Source organism: Cricetulus griseus, chromosome 5 (genome assembly GCF_003668045.3).
Source record: "Cricetulus griseus strain 17A/GY chromosome 5, alternate assembly CriGri-PICRH-1.0, whole genome shotgun sequence".
NCBI classification, from domain to species: domain Eukaryota; kingdom Metazoa; phylum Chordata; class Mammalia; order Rodentia; family Cricetidae; genus Cricetulus; species Cricetulus griseus.
In genome coordinates, this window is record NC_048598.1 from 182,003,440 (window position 1) to 182,023,309 (window position 19,870).

At 46.2% G+C, this 19,870-nt stretch overlaps 1 protein-coding gene across 1 annotated transcript in view; it reads right to left on the reverse strand.

Annotated features, from left to right (window-relative positions):
* The window catches only part of Tdrd9 (tudor domain containing 9), a 92,131-nt gene that overhangs the window by 14,101 nt on the left and 58,160 nt on the right, over window positions 1-19,870 (reverse strand). Inside the window, exons 16-28 of the mRNA XM_027416694.2 lie at window positions 19,388-19,553; window positions 19,248-19,311; window positions 19,103-19,166; window positions 18,476-18,520; window positions 17,696-17,749; window positions 13,642-13,758; window positions 11,754-11,861; window positions 9,805-9,905; window positions 8,340-8,513; window positions 5,932-6,043; window positions 4,692-4,904; window positions 3,638-3,727; window positions 2,172-2,432 (exon numbers count right to left, since the gene is read on the reverse strand). Coding sequence (XP_027272495.1) covers window positions 2,172-2,432; window positions 3,638-3,727; window positions 4,692-4,904; window positions 5,932-6,043; window positions 8,340-8,513; window positions 9,805-9,905; window positions 11,754-11,861; window positions 13,642-13,758; window positions 17,696-17,749; window positions 18,476-18,520; window positions 19,103-19,166; window positions 19,248-19,311; window positions 19,388-19,553 — 1,569 coding nt within the window. The remainder of the gene's footprint in view (window positions 1-2,171; window positions 2,433-3,637; window positions 3,728-4,691; window positions 4,905-5,931; window positions 6,044-8,339; window positions 8,514-9,804; window positions 9,906-11,753; window positions 11,862-13,641; window positions 13,759-17,695; window positions 17,750-18,475; window positions 18,521-19,102; window positions 19,167-19,247; window positions 19,312-19,387; window positions 19,554-19,870) is intronic.

Here is a 19,870-nt window from a genome sequence, read left to right on the forward strand (position 1 = left end):
GACCCTGATCTACATAATGAGTGCCAGGCTAGCCAGGGCTGTGTGGTAAGACTTTGTCAGAAACAAATAGATATCTCTATTGACAAGTCATGTGATACTATATGTTAGAGATCCTAAAAATTTTACCAAAAAAACCTCCTATAATGATAAACAAATTCAACAATGTGGCAGGATACAGAACCAACTTGCACAAATCATAGTTGTTGTTTTTTTTTAATACACCAATAACAAACACACCGAGACCATGAAATCTTAGTGATAATGGGTAATCAGTGGTTAACTGGACTTAAGGCCCACTCAGCAGGAAGGAATTGATGCCTGGCACTGGAAACCTTCCACGTACCTGTGGCTAGTGAGGCCACTGGTCTTTAGCCTGCTGCTGCCACTGCTGGAAGTGAATCTGCAAAAAGCAGACCACACCCTGAGGGGATGTGTATTGTTGGCGGGCATGGCCCGGAACCACTGAAAATTGGCAATGCTGTCTTCTGCCCTGAGTCCAAATGCTGTGTGTAAGAACTGGTGTATGTAAAAACTAACAACTTCAGCTGCCTCCTCCTGGCATATCTGCAGCCTGAGGTCTCCCACGTACAGCCCTCCTTCCCAGACTCCTAATTCTCCCCCAGGTGTTGTACTGGAAAATGTGCTGAGGATCCCGTTGCTGCTATGGTGCCGGTTGGTGCCACTCACCACAGCGCACACAGCCACCTGACTGCAACTTTTCTGGACAAATGTCTGTGTGTCTCCTTTTTTCATCCCCTCACCAGCCCAGTCAGGTTTCCAGACCCAAGTCACAAGGAACAAAGTATGCCACTTTATCAAACCAGTAAATCCCCTAATTTCTAAATCATTCTAAATACTTACGCCTATGAATAATTATGGCTCTCACACCTCATTAACAAAGCACCTTTTACAGCAGACAAAGATCATTTTACAAAGTCACAACTGGTCAAATGCAGAGAACAACTCATCAGCCCCACCTGATGCATCTATGTCACCAAACCTACAGCTAAGGCTCGGGGAACATGTGGGAGACGGGGTGGAAACATTCTAAGAGCCAGAGGACCAGGAAATCTGCTTCAAGGTTGTTACTGCTAGAAATGAGAGGAAACCATGAAACCTCAACAACATGGCTGCCCTAGCAGCCTGAAGACCTGAGCAATGACCACCCCAACAGACATGCTAATTTGAAAGGGGGAACCTCACAGGGCCCACCTCTGGATGAAGAGCTAGAGGAAATCCATGACTCTTGAGAGGGAAAATTAAAATTAGTCTTCCATTAGATGAGTCTCTAATTGGTTATGTAATACTAAGCGGTCAGCCCTGAGAACACACATACAAGCAACACCAAGGGGGCTCAGCAGGCTGCGTTTGCATATTCATGCATCATTTGCATATGTAACAGTAACAAAGAAATAGAGGCCATGAATTTGAAAGGGAATGAGGAGGAAGGGAGGAACTACAAGGAGGGAAATGATATGATTATATTTTAATTTTTGAAAATTTGCAAATAAAAAAGCTTTAAAAGAAGTTAAAAGAAAATTTGAAATGCTTAATATACATGAGATGTGTATTGACCACTTGCATTATGGAAATAATTTTTAGAATCCATTTAAAAGATAAAACTCAAATATAGAATATTTTCAAATTAATTTTCACTTCTAAAAGAAAAGAATTAATTAGGAAGCTTCCCAAAATAGCATGCACCCACCATAATGCAGTCCCCAAGAAGTCTTAGCTTAGATCACTGTTTCTCAGCCTGTGGGTCTTGACCCCTTTGGGGTCCTATATAAGATACTTACATTATAACCTACAACAGCAGCAAAATTACAGCTATGAAGTAACAACAAAAATAATTTTATGGTTGGGAGTCACCACATGACGAACTGTATTCAAGGGTCACAGAGTTAGAAAGGCTGAGAACCACTGGTTTAGATGGTTCCAAAGACCAGACAATGAACACCTCCATCCATCATCCATCATCCCTGTTCCTCAACACTAGCAGAGAGGAAGGAAAGTGAGCGCTCACTCCCCGCCAAGCCTGCCCTGCTTACCACCAGCCAGCCCCCTGGTGCACACGCGCGCGCGCGCACACACACACACACACACACACAGAGAGAGAGAGAGACAGAGAGAGAGAGAGAGAGAGAGAGAGAGAGAGAGAAGGCTCCTACTTTTGACTCGTAGGACTCCTCTGCCAGCTCAGCATGGCCCTCCCTGATGAGCACATCTCTGATGTTGACGGCATCCTGGACCCCCGAGTACTGGTACACGTCCACGTGTAGGACGCTGTGCACAACTGAGAAGACCTTCACCAGGAGTGGACAGCCGCTGACCAGGGAGGCAAAACGCCCATTGGCCCCGCCACTCCAGTGCTCTCCACAGATAAGAGACTTTGCTGATGGTCGCATTTTGCAGATTTTGAATTCCAAAGCCTATGGGACAGAGAGAAACACACACTTAGTGTCATAAATGAACAAAAACACGAATACTAAATTCTACTGAAAAGTGACTTTGTGAATCAGCATTACAAGTCCAGAAAACTATGAGTACTGAGGGTTTCCCAGCTAAATAAACATGGCTTTACTTTTTAATTTTTTAATGTATTTATTTATTTACTTATTTACTTTGGAGGGAGTCTTACTATGGCTGGCTTAGAACTCACTATGTAGACCAGGTTATCCTGAACTCAGAGATCCCCGTGCTATGATTAAAGGTGTGTGTCACCACACTAGGCTGGCTTCATTTGTATCCACAGCATTTGTTTAAAATAAATTTGAGTGTGTTTTTGCTTGGGAAAGAGCATGCAAGACTAGTTTCCAAGCTACTGTATCCACTGCCAACAAAGTCTGAACAAACAGTATCAGAAGACATCTGCAGAGGTTTGAGTAAGAACAGCCCCCATAGACTCATACAGTTGAATGCTTAGCTATCAGGGAGTGACACTTTCTGAAAGGATTAGAAATATTTCTAATCGGGGGCTGGAGAGATGGCTCAGTGATTAAGAGCACTGACTGATTTTCCAGAGGACCAGGGTTCAATTCCCAGCACCCATATGGCAGCTCACAACTGTTTATAATTCCAGTTCCAGGGGACCTGACACCTATGGCAAAACACCAATGCACCTAAAATATAAATGCATAAACAAATAAATAAACTTTAAAAATATTTCTAATCTTGTGGCCTTGTTGGAGGAAGTGTGGTTTCAAAAACCCACACCAGGTCTCTCCCTCTCCCCCTCCCTCTCCCCCTCCCCCCTAGCTTGACGATCAGGGTATAGCTGAGAGCTACTTCTCCAGCACCATGCCTGCCACCGTGCTCCCCACTGTAATGATAATGGACTAAGCCTCTGAAACTGTAAGCCAGACCCCAGTTAAATGCTTTCTTTTATGAGTGGTCTTGGCCATGGTCTCGCAGCAATAGAACAGTGACTAACACAACACCACTGAATTAAAAGTTTTCTCTTGCTCAGAGTCAGAGCCTCCACACATTCTGGTTTTCCTCCAGGACTAATAATGGCAGCAATACTATGACAATGTAATTTTTAAGAGTAGATTCTTCAGCTGTGAGGGCCAAGGTGACCTCTAGCCAGTTTCCTTCTGGTCTCTCACACACATTCACAGAACCTTCTCTACCTTACCTGAAATGGAAGCTCCAGCAGCTGACAGGGGATCTCCCTCAGCAGATCTAAGTCTACATGAGACCGATTCCCATAGTCTACAAAGAACACCTACAAGATAAAGAAAACGAATACTCTGGCTCTGTAGAGAGGATCTCACCAGGCTCTCCGTGAACAGTAGGAATGCAGCCGCCTTCTCTGATTCTGTAACTCCACAGGTGGTACTCAGTCTACACACAAAGGAATGCTTTTATTCTAACAGTAATCATTCTGCCTTTCTTTATTTTATTTCTTTTTGTTTTTTGAGGTAGGGTATCTTTATGTATGTAGCCTTGACTGTTTTCGAATACACTATATAGATCAGGGGGGCCTTGAATTCACAGAGGCTTGCCTCTGCCTCCCAAATGTTGGGATCAGAGGTGTGTGCCACCACACCTGGCTATTAATCACTTCATATTTCATTCCTACCTTTAACAATGCAAGATTTTCTACTTTTCTACGTATGTGTGCCACATGCATGCAGTGTCCATGAAGGGCAGAAGAGGTCTGGAGTTACAGTTGGTTGTTAGCCTCCATGTATGTGCTAGAAATTGAACCTAGGTCCTTTGAAAGAGCAGCCAGTGTTAGCATTCAGGCATCTGTGCTGACCTGCCCTTGGGTCCTGACAGGGTCCGCCCTCAGCTGCAGCCACTGAGAGCACCGCCTGTGCACATTCACTGTGTTCCCTTTCAGAAGGGCCTGCCACCTCCCATCCCCTCCCACTCTGCCCCTATCCTCTCTCCCGCTGCTCCTGTCCCTGGAGGCTCGTCTCCCCCCCTCTGCCCCTCTGCCTTCCCCCTTTTTACAGTCCCTTTCCCCTATTTAAAAAAAAAAAAAAAAAAACCCAAAAAAACAAACCTCCACTTGAACTCTGCTGCACGGCATCTTTCGGTCTTGTGATGCGTTTTTTCTTTTTTTAAATTAAAACAGCCAGCGCTCTTAACCACTGAGCCATTGCTCCAGTCCCAAGATTTTCTATAAATTTCTATGCTTATTTCCTTTCTTTTTCAGTGATCTGTTATACAGAAAAACATACCTCAGCAGAATTTCCAGAAACATAAAGGATTTGAGCTCTAAAGTAGCTTTCCTTGTTGTAGTCAGTAAAAGGTGCCAGGCAGACCAAGTCTGGGTGTGGGTGGACGGGCAGAGGGACCAGTTCCAGCCGGTTTATCTCAGCAGTCAGTTTTTTCAGAAGCTCTGCATTCCTTTCGTCAATCCTGTACCCCCAGAAGTGCCCCACTTCTACCACCTGAAAGGGAAGAGTACGCACAGAAATGAAGACTACGCATGTCCACACAGCCCTTCCAACAGCCTTCTTTCCGCATGCATGTGTGCTCCACAGGTTTCTAACAGCCTTGATGAAGGAAGAGGCTTGGTCCAAGTCCTGAAGGCTTTGAGAGGTCTGGATTTAGCCCAGATAAGTCAATACCACAAGGCTTCTGGTGCCCTCTGAGCTCCTGAGCCCATGAACAGGAACAGCATGTGAGGTGTGGGAGAGAAAAGCCAACACTGCATTAAAGACCCACAGAACAGCTTCCCCGTGGCTGCCTCAGGCCATGAGGGCCACAGTTACCAGTTCCCACCTGCCTGGATCCAAGATTTCTACATGAGTTTCCCAAAGAAGCACAGCAGCCGATTTACAGAAGAGTGTACATACTTGCTTATTTGTGTTTTGTGCTGGGGTCTGAACCCAGGACCTCAGACATGCTAGACGGGAGCTCCATTACTGAGCTTCATCCCCAGTTTCATACAGGGCATTTTATTTTAAAGGAATAAAAATCATACCCAAAAGAGTCCTTTCAACACTAGTTTTGTTGATGTAAAAAATTATTCAGCATGTATCACGCCAACTAATTTTTTAGGTTTTATCCTGTCAAAAATTTAGGGTCCCTTGTTTCTTGTTGTTGTTGAGAGAGGGTCTCAGTGTGTGGTTCTGGCTTGCTTAGAACTCTCTATGAAGGCCAGGCTGGCCTCAAATCCACAGCAACCGGCCTCTGCCTCCTAAGTACTGGGATTAAAGGCATGTTCCAGCATATCTGGCTACTTTAGCATTTTAAATACTCTGACATTCTAAAAGTTGACTTTGATTCAAAAACGATTTCTTGCTTTCCATTTGATCCATATTCTAATTTCACAAGCACAGGCATTCACACTCAGCCACACTCACCAGATGAGTCAGTCTGTGCAGCTGTGCACATGTATGAACACGCATGAACCTGTTTTGTGGCCAGTTTCTACAGATGTGGAAGGGCTCTAGGGAAGCCAGTGGTGCTCACCTCAGTGACGTCAACTGTCAGGAGGAGATCTGCAACTGTCCGGGGTCTGTCCAAGGTGTTGAACGAGACTTGCATGGGATCTACAGTCTGCTTCTGGAAGTCCACGTTCACCCTGAGTAACATGAGTTTGAAAAAAGAAAATAAAAATTAAATGCTGTGGGCTGGAGAGATGGCTCAGAGATTAAGAGCACTGACTGCTCTTCCAGAGGTCCTGAGTTCAATTCCCAGCAACCACATGGTGGCTCACAGCCATCCGTGATGAGATCTGGTGCCGTCTTCTGGTGTGCAGATATACATGGAAGCAGAATGTTGTATACATAATAAATAAATAAAATCTTTAAAAAGAAATTAAATGCTGAAAAAAAAAAACACCTCTCACATCTGTGAGTTTCCACTTGCTCCACTCTAATCCCTCCAGCGCTACAGTTTGATTCTCATGCCGGAGGCCCTGCCTGTGGAGCTCCTGACAGGTGGTGGGATCTCTGAGAGGTAGGGTCTGGGTCCCAGTTAACAAGACCAACCAAAGCCATGAGCCAAAATAACTTTTCCTCTTGTAAGTTGATCATCTCAGTATTTGTCACAGAAATGGAAAACTGACATAACCAGAAATATGTTTTATCTCACTTCAAAAAGGAATTTTTGGTGGCTTCCTGAGCTGTTCTGGAAGCAGTGCATACCCTAACATTACCCACTCCCCTCCAGGGATACATTCTAAAAGAAGAGTATCTACTTTCAAGAATATAAATTCTAAATCTAGGGCCAGCAATCATTTCTACTTTTTCACTTCAGAAAACTAACTAGAAACATGAAGGAGCCAGGATGTAACTTGGTTGATAGACTGCTTACCTGCTGAGACCCCAGAACACACAGATGGAAGGAGAGGCTGAGGGTTGATGGCCTGGGGGTTAAGAGTAGTACTGCTCTTCCAAAGGATTACAGTTCACTTCCCAGCACCCACATCAGGCAGCTCAGCACTGCCTAGAACTCCAGCTCCAGGAGGGCCCTAGGCCTCTAGTCTTCACAGGCACCCCCAAATAGACACATAAATATGCACAATTAAAAATAACAGATGGAACCGGGCGTTGGTGGCGCACGCCTTTAATCCCAGCACTCGGGAGGCAGAGGCAGGCGGATCTCTGTGAGTTCGAGGCCAGCCTAGAGCGAGTTCCAGAACAGCCTCCAAACTAAGAGAGAAACCCTGTCTTGAAAACAAACAAACAAACAAACAAACAAAAAACAGATGGCCAGGCAGTGGTGGCATGCGCCTTTGATCCCAGCACTTGGGGGGCAGAGGCAAGCAAATCTCTGAGTTTGAGGCCAGCCTGGTCTGCAGAGCGACAGTCACGGATATACAAGGAAACCATCTGGCGGGGGGGGGGGGGGACAGGGGACGGGGACGGGACGGGGACATACAAACAAAAAGGCATAAATGTATTTGCTTGTTTGTTTGTTTAAAGTGGAAACAGGAAAAGCAGAACTACAGAAGTTTTAGGCCAGCCTAGGCTTCAGGAGACCTTGATTTTAAAAAGAATGCCATGTTAATATAAGATACATGATTAACTAGCTCTAGAAATATCATCCACATCTTAGAGCAGTAAGATAGTAAATGCTACAGAATAGGAAAACAAATTTAATAAACAAATTTTTTCATCTTGAACCTTTTATCATAAAATAAAGGGAAAGAATAGTAGGAGAGAACTGGTCCAAGTCTTCCTTATTTGGATAAGTAGGCTGGTGATCACCTAGCATCAGGCACAAATGTCTGCAGTCTGACTTTGACAAGGATAGACAGGTATCTTTGAAGACTAAACCCACCCTGCTCCCAAATGATCAGAAACCAAACCTCGGGCTGAGGACATGGCTCTGTTGATAAAGCACCTGATACAAGGATGAGGACCTGAGCCCTTATGGATCCCCAAACCCATGTAAAAGCCGAAGTGACCCCTATGCCTACAGCCTCAGCACTGGCTCAGCACAGAAACAGGCAGCTCCCTGAGGCCACTGGCCAACCAGCCCGGACAAATGGATGAGCTGTAACTTTACTGAGTCATCTTGTCTCAGACAGTTAAAAAGGACCGCTTACCACCCTTAGTCCTCCCCACGGTCACTAACAAGTACATAATCACACATGCCAAACAAGCAAAAACCCCAAAGCCCACACTCTGGGTGGACCTAGAGTAGCTGGATGATGGCACCATCTCTGTCACCAACTGCTCATAAGCATTCAAGCTCCTTTGTTCTAGAATTACAAAGATTACACAGATGAAGAGATAAGTTAAACTTTGAAAAAGCAATAAAAAAAGCCAGGCATGGGATCTCCGTGAGTCTGAGGCCAGCCAGGGCTGCATAGAGAAACCCAGTCCAACAATCATGTGGAAACGGGTGCAAGCGGAATGTTCTGGAAGTACCTTGTGTTCCTCAGCTTGGACACTGACCCGCCTTGCACCTTCCCTTCGATCTCCTCTGTGGCGTGAACACTGAGCTCAAGGGGCACTTTTAACTGGGACATCTTGACAGCCAAGCTCACTGCAGGCAGGGTCTTGAATCTCTCTGTGGGATTCCGTGAAAACTCCACGAAGGCTCTGCTCCATAAATAGGAATCAGAACAGATTTATCAGATACCTAGTAAAGAAGAGTCATGTCTTTCAGGGTAGGCAGAAATTCTCACTGAATACTCCTCACAATGCTAATAATAACTCTTCACTTTAATGAATCAACAGAAATATTAGTTGGTTTAAAGACAGATTATTTGTTAAGGGATCTAAGTTACAATGCCCAGTCCCTGAAGCCAGGCCTCATCCTTATACAACACAATGCAGAAAGAATATAGCTCACATGAAGTTTCAGCCATGGAATCTTAGTTTTTGCAATTCCAGCACATGAGCGGTTTTCCTCTGCACACAGCCTCTGCAGAGAGCAGGCTGCTATGTGGAGGAGTAACACAGTTATTCCTCTTTGATTGCCATTCTGTCTCTAACTGGTCCTGGCATAACCAAAACGAGCACGCTTGCTTTCCGCTGAAATACTGGTGTAACATTTCCATTGTGACTAAAATACCAAGAACATAAGGGGTACACAAAGCTCTGGGGATCAGTCCTCAGCACTCAGAAAAGAAAAAACAAACAAACAAACAAAACCCCTTTTCTCTAACCAATTTAAAAACTGCCATTTTATGTACATAAGCATTTCCTCTCAGAAACAAAAGTTATTGGTGATTCTTTTAACTAACCATTTATTTCTGACCTGTTAATAAAATAGGGCCAAATTAACTGAGTTTCTGCCCTCTTCATCTTCCAAAGTCACTTATGGCAAAAAAGTATGTGCTAAAGAAGCACACAGATAAAGTCTGCCCTTGGGAGGTATCCCCCACGGCTACAAAGAACTAGATAGGTCATTTGCCATGAAAATCTGGGAATGGGCACTAAGGAGAAGCAGGACACACATACTCTATGCCACACAGTGTTAAAGAAGCCCCCCTGTGCCGGGTGTTGGTGGCACATGCCTTTAATCCCAGCACTTGGGAGGCAGAGGCAGAGGCAGAGGCAGGTGGATCTCTGAGTTTGAGACCAGCCTGGTCTACAGAGCTAGTTCCAGGACAGGCTCCAAAACCACAGAGAAACCCTGTTTGGGGGGGGGGAAGCCTCCCTGCTACAGCACAGGCCACCAGCACAGTTCCTTTAGGACAGACAGATTCAAAGAATGGTAACACCCCTTGACAACATGATAAACTAAAGTTCCCTGTGAGAGCCAGGCCAGCAGCCACCTAGGAAGCCCCACTCCACACACACATCCAGCCCTCAGAAGAGACCGCATACACATGTAAAATGGAGAACACTTCTTGATCACAGCTGACTATGCAAGGTGGCTACTTACTTAGCACCGTCAAATACAATGGATTTGACTTGGCCACACTGTCTAAAGAGAGATTGCAGTTGTTTGTAGTAGAGAAATCCATAGGGAGGAATGTGCTTTAGCTGTAAGACAGAACACAGTACACGTCAGAGCCATCAGTAAGGACCACAGAGCACCCTAACACCCGGGGGCAGAAGCAGCTACTCACTGCTCTCATTTGCAAGCTCAGCCTACACAAATACATTGCAGACTTAGCCTATCAGTGTACCTAACAACCGCATGACTTTAAATCATAACTTTTAAAACTTTTAATTTAAAAAATAAATAAAGGCTAGTTTTTCCCTTATTGAAACAGTTCAAACATTGAATGCAATGAAAGGTTTTCTTCTTTGCTCCCATGTTGTTACTTTAAAATAAGCACACTAATGACAGTGTGAAACATGACACTTCTGATAAAGTGCAGGAAAGCAATGAAGGGAGTGGACTGCTCATCACCAGAGGCTGTTCCTTCCTTACGGCAGCAGAGCCAGGCTTCCTACCCAGCAGTCTCTGCTCCATCTGCTTCAAGGCATCCAGCACTCTCTGCCGCCCTACAAGCTTCATGATCACTCATGTTCTAAGCTCTGTGTCCACTGCGGTGCACACACTGAGGTAATCTGGTGTCCCTGGGTCCACTGCGGTGCACACACTGAGGTAATCTGGTGTCCCCTGGGTCCACTGTGGTGCACACACTGAGGTAATCTGGTGTCCCCTGGGTCCACTGCAGTGCACACACTGAGGTAATCTGGTGTCCCCTGGGTCCACTGTGGTGCACACACTGAGGTAATCTGGTGTCCCCTGGGTCCACTGCAGTGCACACACTGAGGTAATCTGGTGTCCCCTGGGTCCACTGCGGTGCACACACTGAGGTAATCTGGTGTCCCCTGGGTCCACTGCGGTGCACACACTGAGGTAATCTGGTGTCCCCTGGGTCCACTGCGGTGCACACACTGAGGTAATCCGGTGTCCCCTGGGTCCACTGCGGTGCACACACTGAGGTAATCTGGTGTCCCTGATTACCAGTGCCAGGTGCAGCAGGAAGTAAGAGCTCAGTCCAAGTCCCATGGATTGCTACATCGAAATGTTGGGATGATGGCAAAGCCTTAATTTTAAAGGGTTGATGTGAAGCTCAGAGAAGAATAAACTTTGAAAGCACATGGCTTCTCACAGAAGTGCTAAAGCAAAACCATGAAGACATGCGCTTGGAATGTTCCAGAATCTGTGGCTCTGTCCTTGTCAATCTTTAGGCTGTCCACAGTTGTAAAAGTAGTATAACAGAACCCAGAGCTAAAGCGAGTGATGATTGAGCATGCATTATAAGCTAGAAGCTAATTTCACCAAGTGCTTTTTACTCCCCTAATTCAACCCAGGCGTCTAAAGAAAGCACAGTTCTAACGAATGTAGTTCCAGTGGCCACACGCTACTGCTGGGTAAACAAATGACCTTCATAAATCTCACAGACAATGCCCATGGCTCATCAGCAGGTCCTCCCAGGTCATGCTATTTACATGCTATCCCAGGTCAACACCTTCTGGTGCAGACTTTGAGGGGCCTCAGATCTGAACCTAACATTCTCTAAGTAGTTCTGTTGGGCATCAGGGTAGGGTCATTGCTACCTAAGCCACAACAGTAACATTTTACTTTGTGTACTATTGTTAATTAACAGAATGTTCTTAAGGGCCTCAAATCATTGACATGGCACATGACTAAAGTAGCCCTCACTCTGAATATGTAAGTGATGGAGGCCTTTCTGTAAAGTGGGGTCTGTGAAAAGAAGCCGAGGTCTCTGAGGGGCTAACACAGGCGAAGGCTAGCATTCACACAGCATCCACATTGCTACAACAGCCCTTGCAAGGCTGAACACAGGTCGTCACCCACTTGGAAACCTTTATGCACACTATTCTCTAGGGACAGCTTCCCATGTCACCTACCACAACTGTTGTCTTCGGGTCTTTGCCGGCCAGTTCCCTCACTGCCATCTCCTCATCTGGCTGTCCAAAAGTGAAGTAATTTGGATAAAAAGCCCCTGCCAGTACAACCTGGAAAATCAGCACATGTTCAGTTCTTCCCCCCACCAAATTCCCATCTCACCCTAGAGCACTGGCAACACTTGTAACACACAGTACCCAAAAGCTGCATCTCTCACACACCCTGTTACTCCCCCATGACAGACATACTATCTGCATCTTTTCTTCAGAAGAGCTGGGTTGCTTCTGAGAGTGAAGCAAATGAGACCTCAACAACAATGCTCTAAGTCCTTTCTCTACCCTCTCACTCAACAACAGTCCCGGGACGTCCACAACAACAATGCTCTAAGTCTTTCTCTTCCCTTCACTCAACAACAGTCCCGGGACGTCCTCAACAACAGTGCTCTAAGTCCTTTCTCTACCCTCTCACTCAACAACAGTCCCGGGACGTCCTCAACAACCATGCTCTAAGTCCTTTCTCTACCCTCTCACTCAGCAACAGTCCCGGGACGTCCTCAACAACAATGCTCTAAGTCTTTCTCTTCCCTTCACTCAACAACAGTCCCGGGACGTCCTCAACAACAGTGCTCTAAGTCCTTTCTCTACCCTCTCACTCAACAACAGTCCCGGGACGTCCTCAACAACCATGCTCTAAGTCCTTTCTCTGCCCTCTCACTCAACAGCAGTCCCGGGACGTCAGGCACTGTCCCAGGTGTGCAGACATAACTGCACTTGCAGCTCCCTGGCTGGACACAAGCTGGCATTTACTGTTCACATCTAAAAGGCACTCTTCAGGGAGAATCCACCTACACAAAGCACACTCACAGAAGATTCTCCCCAGCCACATGGCAATTTCACACCCACAAAAGAACTGGCATTCCCACCGTACCTGGTTTGCAGGTGTCCACCTCAAACCCTTTTCAGATTCATGTGGTGGTTGGAATGAGAACAGCCTCCACAGGCTCATGTATTTGAGTGGTGGACTGGTTTGGGAAGGACTAGGAGGTGTGGCCTCGTTGGAGGAGGTATATCCATGTGGGTGGCCTTTAGATTTTCAAAAGGCCCACACCACTGGCTCTCTCTGTCCCATTCGTGTGGATCACACGTAAGCTCCCCGCTACTGCTCAGGCAGCATGCCTACAGGCCTTCCTGCTTCCATGCTTCCAACCATGAAGGTCATGGGCTCACCCTCTGAACTGTAAGCTCTCAACAGACTCTTTCTTCTAGAAGGTGGCTTGGTCTTGGTGTCTCTTCACAGCAGAGGACAGTGACTAAGGCAATGTAATGCAAGGCCAACCCTACTCTGAAGGCCTACGACAAAAGCAGTGTTCACATGCAAGACACATCTCCAGAAAGTTCTTGGAAGGCTTTGCCCCACAGCTACTCATGAGCTTCATGATCTAGAGTTAATAGTGCCTTCTCAACCTAAGAGAGCTGCTCCACACACAGCAGCAGCAGTAGGGCATGCACCATTACAGCAGGAGCTCAGGGTAACAGCAGCAGGTTGAGGTTATAACCCCCACCAGGAAGGGCATAAACCAGGAAGTTAAGAGTGTTCCTGGCTCCAAACACATAGGACCACTATGGCATCAAAATCCCAGAGGCACAGCTGGCACCAACAGCAGGAGAGGACGAGCACATTCCCAAGCACAACCTGAGTAAGATCAACAACAGTGTGGTAGCCACAGCTTTTATCCCAGCACTCGAAGGCAGAGGCAGGAAGGTCTCTGTAAAGTCAAGGCCAGCCTGGTCTATAGCGTGAGTTCCTGGCCATCCAAGGTTACACAGTAAGACCCTATTCTCAGACAGAAAGCGGGAGGAGGGGGAGCCGCTAAAGGAAGCCCCAGCACACCTGCAGGATGAAGCGCTGCTTGTAAGGGTGCTCTTGGTCTAGGACGGGATGGCGAGGGTCCACAAACATATTGAACTGTGAGATTCTATTCTTCAGTTCTTCATACAGCTCAGCCACCTAAAGTGCACATTGAAATCTGCTGTCTCAAAGCATAGATGTTACTCAGAGTAGTGAAAGCAAATGCACACAGTGGGGAGGGTTACATCCGCATTGCTACTGGGTTACACATCACAACTCCTAGGAGTCACCTCGGTCAACACGAATAAGGAATGGACACGACAGAGAAGGTACCGAAGTGTAACCTGACTACACAACCGTGCCCCAGAGCCTCAGCTCATACATGTGATTCAATCTACAATCACAGGCACAACCTGTAGCTGGCTTTCTTGCACTACCAGGCCCCGAAGCATGGCACAGAGACTCACTGTTAATTCTGAATGCTCAGCCTTAGCTTAGGCTTGTTTCTAGCTAAGTTTTTTTTTTTTTTAACTTAAATTAACCAATTTCTATTCATCTATGTGCTGCCCCGAGGCTCCTTTACGCCCTCTACATATGGTCCACCCTGTTTTCCTGCTCCTCCATGTCTGTCTGTCTGGCCCCTGGCTGGCTGGCCCCCTTCTCTCTCCACCCGCCAGTCCCGCTAGCCCTCCTCTGCCTAGCTATTGGCCAGTGAGCTTTTTATTAGACAATTCAGGTACATTAGGCAGGCAAGGTGAAACAGCAACACATCTTTACATGGTTAAACAAATACAACATAAACAAAAGCAACACACCTTTACACAGTTAAACAAATATTCTATTTCACAACAACCTTGTATCTTTCAAACTCTTCTTCACCTTCCACCCTGAACATACTCTGCTTTTGTAATTGGAAACACAGTGTGTGCAGACATGGTGACACAAACTGCAGTTCCAATTTAGAAAGATGAGGCAGGACGATCTCAAGTTGAAGACCAGCCTTTACTACACAGTTTAAGGCCAGCATGGTTCACACTGTAAGACCTTGTCTCAAAAACTTTTTTTCAAAGAAAGAAAAAAACAGTATGAACCAGGGCACCAGATCTCATTACAGATGGTTGTGAGCCACCATGTGGGTGCTGGGAATTGAACTCAGGTCCTCTGGAAGAGCAGCCCATGCTCTTAAGCTCTGAGCCATCTCTCCAGCCCTGGATGTTAGCTTTAAGCTTTAGATACGCATGCATTATCTAGAATATCCAGACGCTGCATAGCTCATTAAGATCAGGGGAAGGAGGCAATCTTCCAAGGAAAGGGAAAGAGAATACAGTGTTAGAAGCAGATAAAGGAAAATCTAGGATAATTAAATAAGGAGAGAGCAAGGGGGGGAGTAACTAACATGGAAGACCACAGGGAAACCTCCTAGAAGATTTCTAAAACACATAAAAGGAATTTAAACAGAGTTACCTTATAATATGGGAGACAATGCCCCAACCAATATCACATGACACCAAGTAAAATCCCCAGAACAAGGAATGGGCTGTATTTTGTTGAGTCATTGGCCAGAGTGGTTCACCTCAAAAAACATCACAGGCTATTTTTCTAAACAATTTATTTAGCTTTATTTTATATGTATTGGTGTGAAGGTATCAGATCCCCTGGAACTAAAGTTACAGACAGTTGTAACTTCTGGGAACTAGTGGAAAACCTATGCAGCTTCTGGGAACTGAACCCGGGTCCTCTGGAAGAACAGCCAGTGCCCTTAAAAGCACTGAGCCATCTCTCCAGCCCCATCATCAGAGGGTACTTCAAAGTCTACTGGTTACCCTTTAAAACATGATAGCAAGGCCCCATTCCTGAAGGAATTAATGTCATCAAACATGGAGAGACAAAGTGACTGACTAGTATTCACAGCACTGAAAGGTACTATGCATGCTACCAGAAGAGAAAACTCATCAGTCTCACTCAGCTACAACCCTGTGACCTGCAACAGCAACCTGCCTGCAGGACATGCTAGCGCGCAGCAGCACAAGGACTTTCTGACAGGATACTGTAGGGCTACTCTCTGAGATGGCGCCCACACCAAGGACTTTCTGACAGGATACTGTAGGGCTACTCTCTAAGATGGTGCCCACACCAAGGACTTTCTGACAGGATACTGTAGGGCTACTCTCTGAGATGGTGCCTACACCAAGGACTTTCTGACAGGCTGCAAGGCTACTCTCTGAGATGGCACCCATACCTGACACTATTAACAAGACCAAGAACCTGAGACTAGACAGGTCATGGGCCTAGTGGAAAACCTATTATTCATCTGCCAAATCAGTGGTTCTCAATCTGTGGGTCTCAGATCAAGAATAAGACACCCTGCATAGCACATATTCATTAACAGCATCAAAATTACAGTAATCAAGTTGCAGTGAAATAATTTTATGGCTGGGGTTACTACAACTTGAGGAACTGTATCAAAGGGCTGCAGCATTAGGAAGGCTGAGAATCCCTGTGCTAAATGAAACTAGAATATGACTCCTAATGACATATGGCTATACAAATAAATCAGGGCCTTGCTCAGCCCTCATCAGAGAAGCTTCTTCTTGTAGTAGACAGAATTAAAACAGAGACCCACAACTGGATAGTGTGCAGACAGCAAGAGACCTTGGAACACTCAGTCCTAAATGGGTTGTCTTTATCAAGCCCCTCCTTTCAGGGATGTATGTGGAAGAGGAGGTAGAAAGATTTTAAGAGACAGGGGTGTTGGATGACTCTAAGGATTTTTTTTTCTTAATTAAATAATTGGAAGTGGGAAGAGCCACTTTGAACCCAGATGTTTGTGTTAGGAAGATAAACCTTTAATCATATTTTCTGAGGTGGACCACACTGTCTGCTGGCAGCCTACAGACATGGAGGAAAGAAGCTTTTCTCTCTTTGTCTGCTTGCTCTTGCTAGCAAGCCTATCCCTTCAATAGCATTAGAGTCATTTCTTCAGGATTCCAGTGTATACTGAAGACCAGGTGAGACAGCCATCTTTGTGGATGGATTGTTGGACCTTCTGTTCATAGGCAGCCACTGTTGGATTAGCTGGACCACACCCTAATAAATCCCATAGGCAGGTACCAGGTAGGTAGGAAGGTGTGTATGTGCATACATAGACATAGAGATAAGTAGGCAGGTAAATAGAGATAGACAGCTATAGATACGTATGTAGGTAGATAATTCCATTAAGTTCTATTCCTCCAGAGAACTGGTCATTATAAGCTGTGTATGTGCATGCATTCCAACATATACCCACAAGCCTCAGGACGGCCTCACTATAAATCTACTGCAAAATTTCTGGAGAAAACACTGGCAATCAGAATTCAGCAATGTTAAGACATCATCAAGGAGGTTTAAGGATTACTCCAAGAATACAATTGGAAGCCAGGCGTTGGTGGCACACGCCTTTAATCCCAGCACTCGGGAGGCAGAGGCAGGCGGATCTCTGTGACTTCAAGACCAGTCTGGTCTACAAGAGCTCTAGTTCCAGGACAGCCTCCAAAGCCACAGAGAAACCCTGTCTTGAAAAACAAAAACAAAACAAAACAAAACAAAACAAAAAACCAAAAAAAGATACAAATTGGAATTAACAGCATAGAGCCCATAATGTGTTTACTTAAGTTAATCAGTTAATAATGAAAACACCACATGCTTACCTTGATAAATACTATAAAGGTAGCTGCCAAGATCACATGTGTTCATCATACAGTGACATTTGGGGAGGCTTCCTGGGGCCGAGCAGTGACCCCCAAGGCCTCCTTAGCACAGGGATCTGCCCCCTTGCCCTTGTGCACCGTTGCTGCTTCATGGCCAGATCTTTTTTTTTTTTTAAGATTTTATTTATTATGTATGCAACATTCTGCTTCCATGTATATCTGCACACCAGAAGAGGGCACCAGATCTCATAACGGATGGTTGTGAGCCACCGTGTGGTTGCCGGGAATTGAACTCAGGACCTCTGGAAGCGCAGCCGGTGCTCTTAACCTCTGAGCCATCTCTCCAGCGCCTCATGGCCAGATCTTAAGTCACTTATCTGCATCCACCACGTCAAGAATGGACAGCTTACCTCTCGGATTCTCTTTATCTGAATGTAATTTAGCCGTCCCCAGTCAAGTTCATCCTTTAAACACATAAAAGCACAGTATCCAGCATGAGGCCACTAAGTCAGACAGGTTAATTTGCTACTATAATACATACGTCTCACCGAGAGCCTCAACAAGGACTAAGCTCCCGCTTAGTCAGTGCACTTGAGTGACCATATATAGGACACCTCTTAAGAGCTTCTACCATCACACTGAAGCCAAAAAGTTACAAGACCCAAACCACAAACACTACACAACGATGAGTCTTTGTAAAAGTTTACCTGTCCCCCAAATCAAAGGCAGAATGACTCAACTGGAAAAAGATGTCACACTGTGCCAACAAGGAAGATTAAAGACTCACTGCAGCAGCACTGCAAAGCTACCTCACACAGACACACCTACCAATGGCTCTGGAGCCTAATTACTTTAGAAGAAAAGAGAGGAAATATAGACTCCTGTTAAACGGGGGGTCATTAAATCTGAACCAACTTGTTGAGCAGGCAGAGCAGCTCAAGGCAGGGCTCCGGGGCAGAGCACCACTCTGCTAGCTGGACAGCATCCTTTCCACAAGCAGCCTACAACAGGGCCTGGCCACTCATGTCCTGGCTGCCCCTCCCGGAGGACAGCATGGAGCAACTGCCTTCAGGGACCTCAGGTCTTAGTGCCACCATAGTGCACAGGCAGTGACCAAGCCGAGACAGAGTTGCAGGGAATCCGATCATCACCAGCCATCAGTGAGGTAACAAGCAGGGAATGTGACCAACCTTCGGATGCCGCAGCTCTCCTCGGTGTCTGCAAGCCTGCCAGGCCTAAAACAACATGAGTAGTTTCAAAGTAACTTACCAGCTACTTGAATTTAAGTCCAGTGTCAATACATGGTGGAACACAGAACATCTACAACTTTACTATTTATAATCAACTTTGGGGAGTTGGCTGGCACCCACCCACTGGTCCCTGCGGCACTTGTTGCTTTATGGTGACCATCGGAAGCCAACACCATGAGAAGAAAGCACCCTCTCCACTCTCATAGCCAGGGTGTGAAAGGCCTCCAGAGGGGAGACAGACAGACTCACCCTGAATGCCAGAGGGAAAGACAGACAGACTCACCCTGAATGCCAGAGGGGAGACAGACAGACAGACTCACCCTGAATGCCAGAGGACAGACAGACAGACAGACTCACCCTGAATGCCCGAGGGGAGACAGACAGACTCAACCTGAATGCCAGAGGGGAGACAGACAGATAGCCTCACCCTGAATGCCAGAGGACAGACAGACAGACTCACCTTGAATGCCAGAGGACAGACAGACAGACTCACCCTGAATGCCAGAGGGGAGACAGATAGACAGACTCACCCTGAATGCCAGAGGACAGACAGACAGACAGACTCACCCTGAATGCCTCCACAAGAGCCAAGCAGTCACTCTTACTGCTGCCGGAAAAGTGCACTTTGTTCCTGCAAACACATCAATGAATGACACGTCTGTCATCTTGTGTCATTATGAAGGTGGCCCCTCACAGTAAGAGCGATAAATACCTATATCCATCCAGATGCTGCCGAAAGGGCATCGTGAAAAAATTCTTCAGAGAGAGAGCTGCCGCTAGAGACAGAAAACAGAGGATGAAGGCCAACTGCAATGCCACACAGGCTTTCCCCACACCTGACCCCACACTTACCTATAATGAGACACTCATCCAGGCACCCAAATACATGTCCCAGCACAATGAGTTTACCCAGCTGCTGACTGACAGGGAGTTGTGCCAGCACTCTTCCTAAGAAGGTCAATTCGCCATCATGGGGGTTCTCATCTTCTCTCTGCCCACTAACTGCCAGCGCTCCAACCTTACAAAATAAATCAGTGCCATTAATGAACGCTGATGTAGCCCACACTCCCTTTCTCCTTAAGGAGGACATGCAAGACAGCCAACATACCATCTTCTGATGGCTTAGGCTCTGGAGACAGCTAGGCTAACAGCACAGGGCTGGCGGCTCCAAAGTGCTCCCGAAACTCACTCCTTCAGTGTTTTTAGGAAGCAGGTCATGTCAGTAGGGGACAACATGCAAGGAGACTACTCCAAGTCCACCCAGTCTCAAGCCTAACACATGTGGCACACTGAGGAAAACAGGCCCAGTGGATAGTCACTTGCCACAAGCTCGCA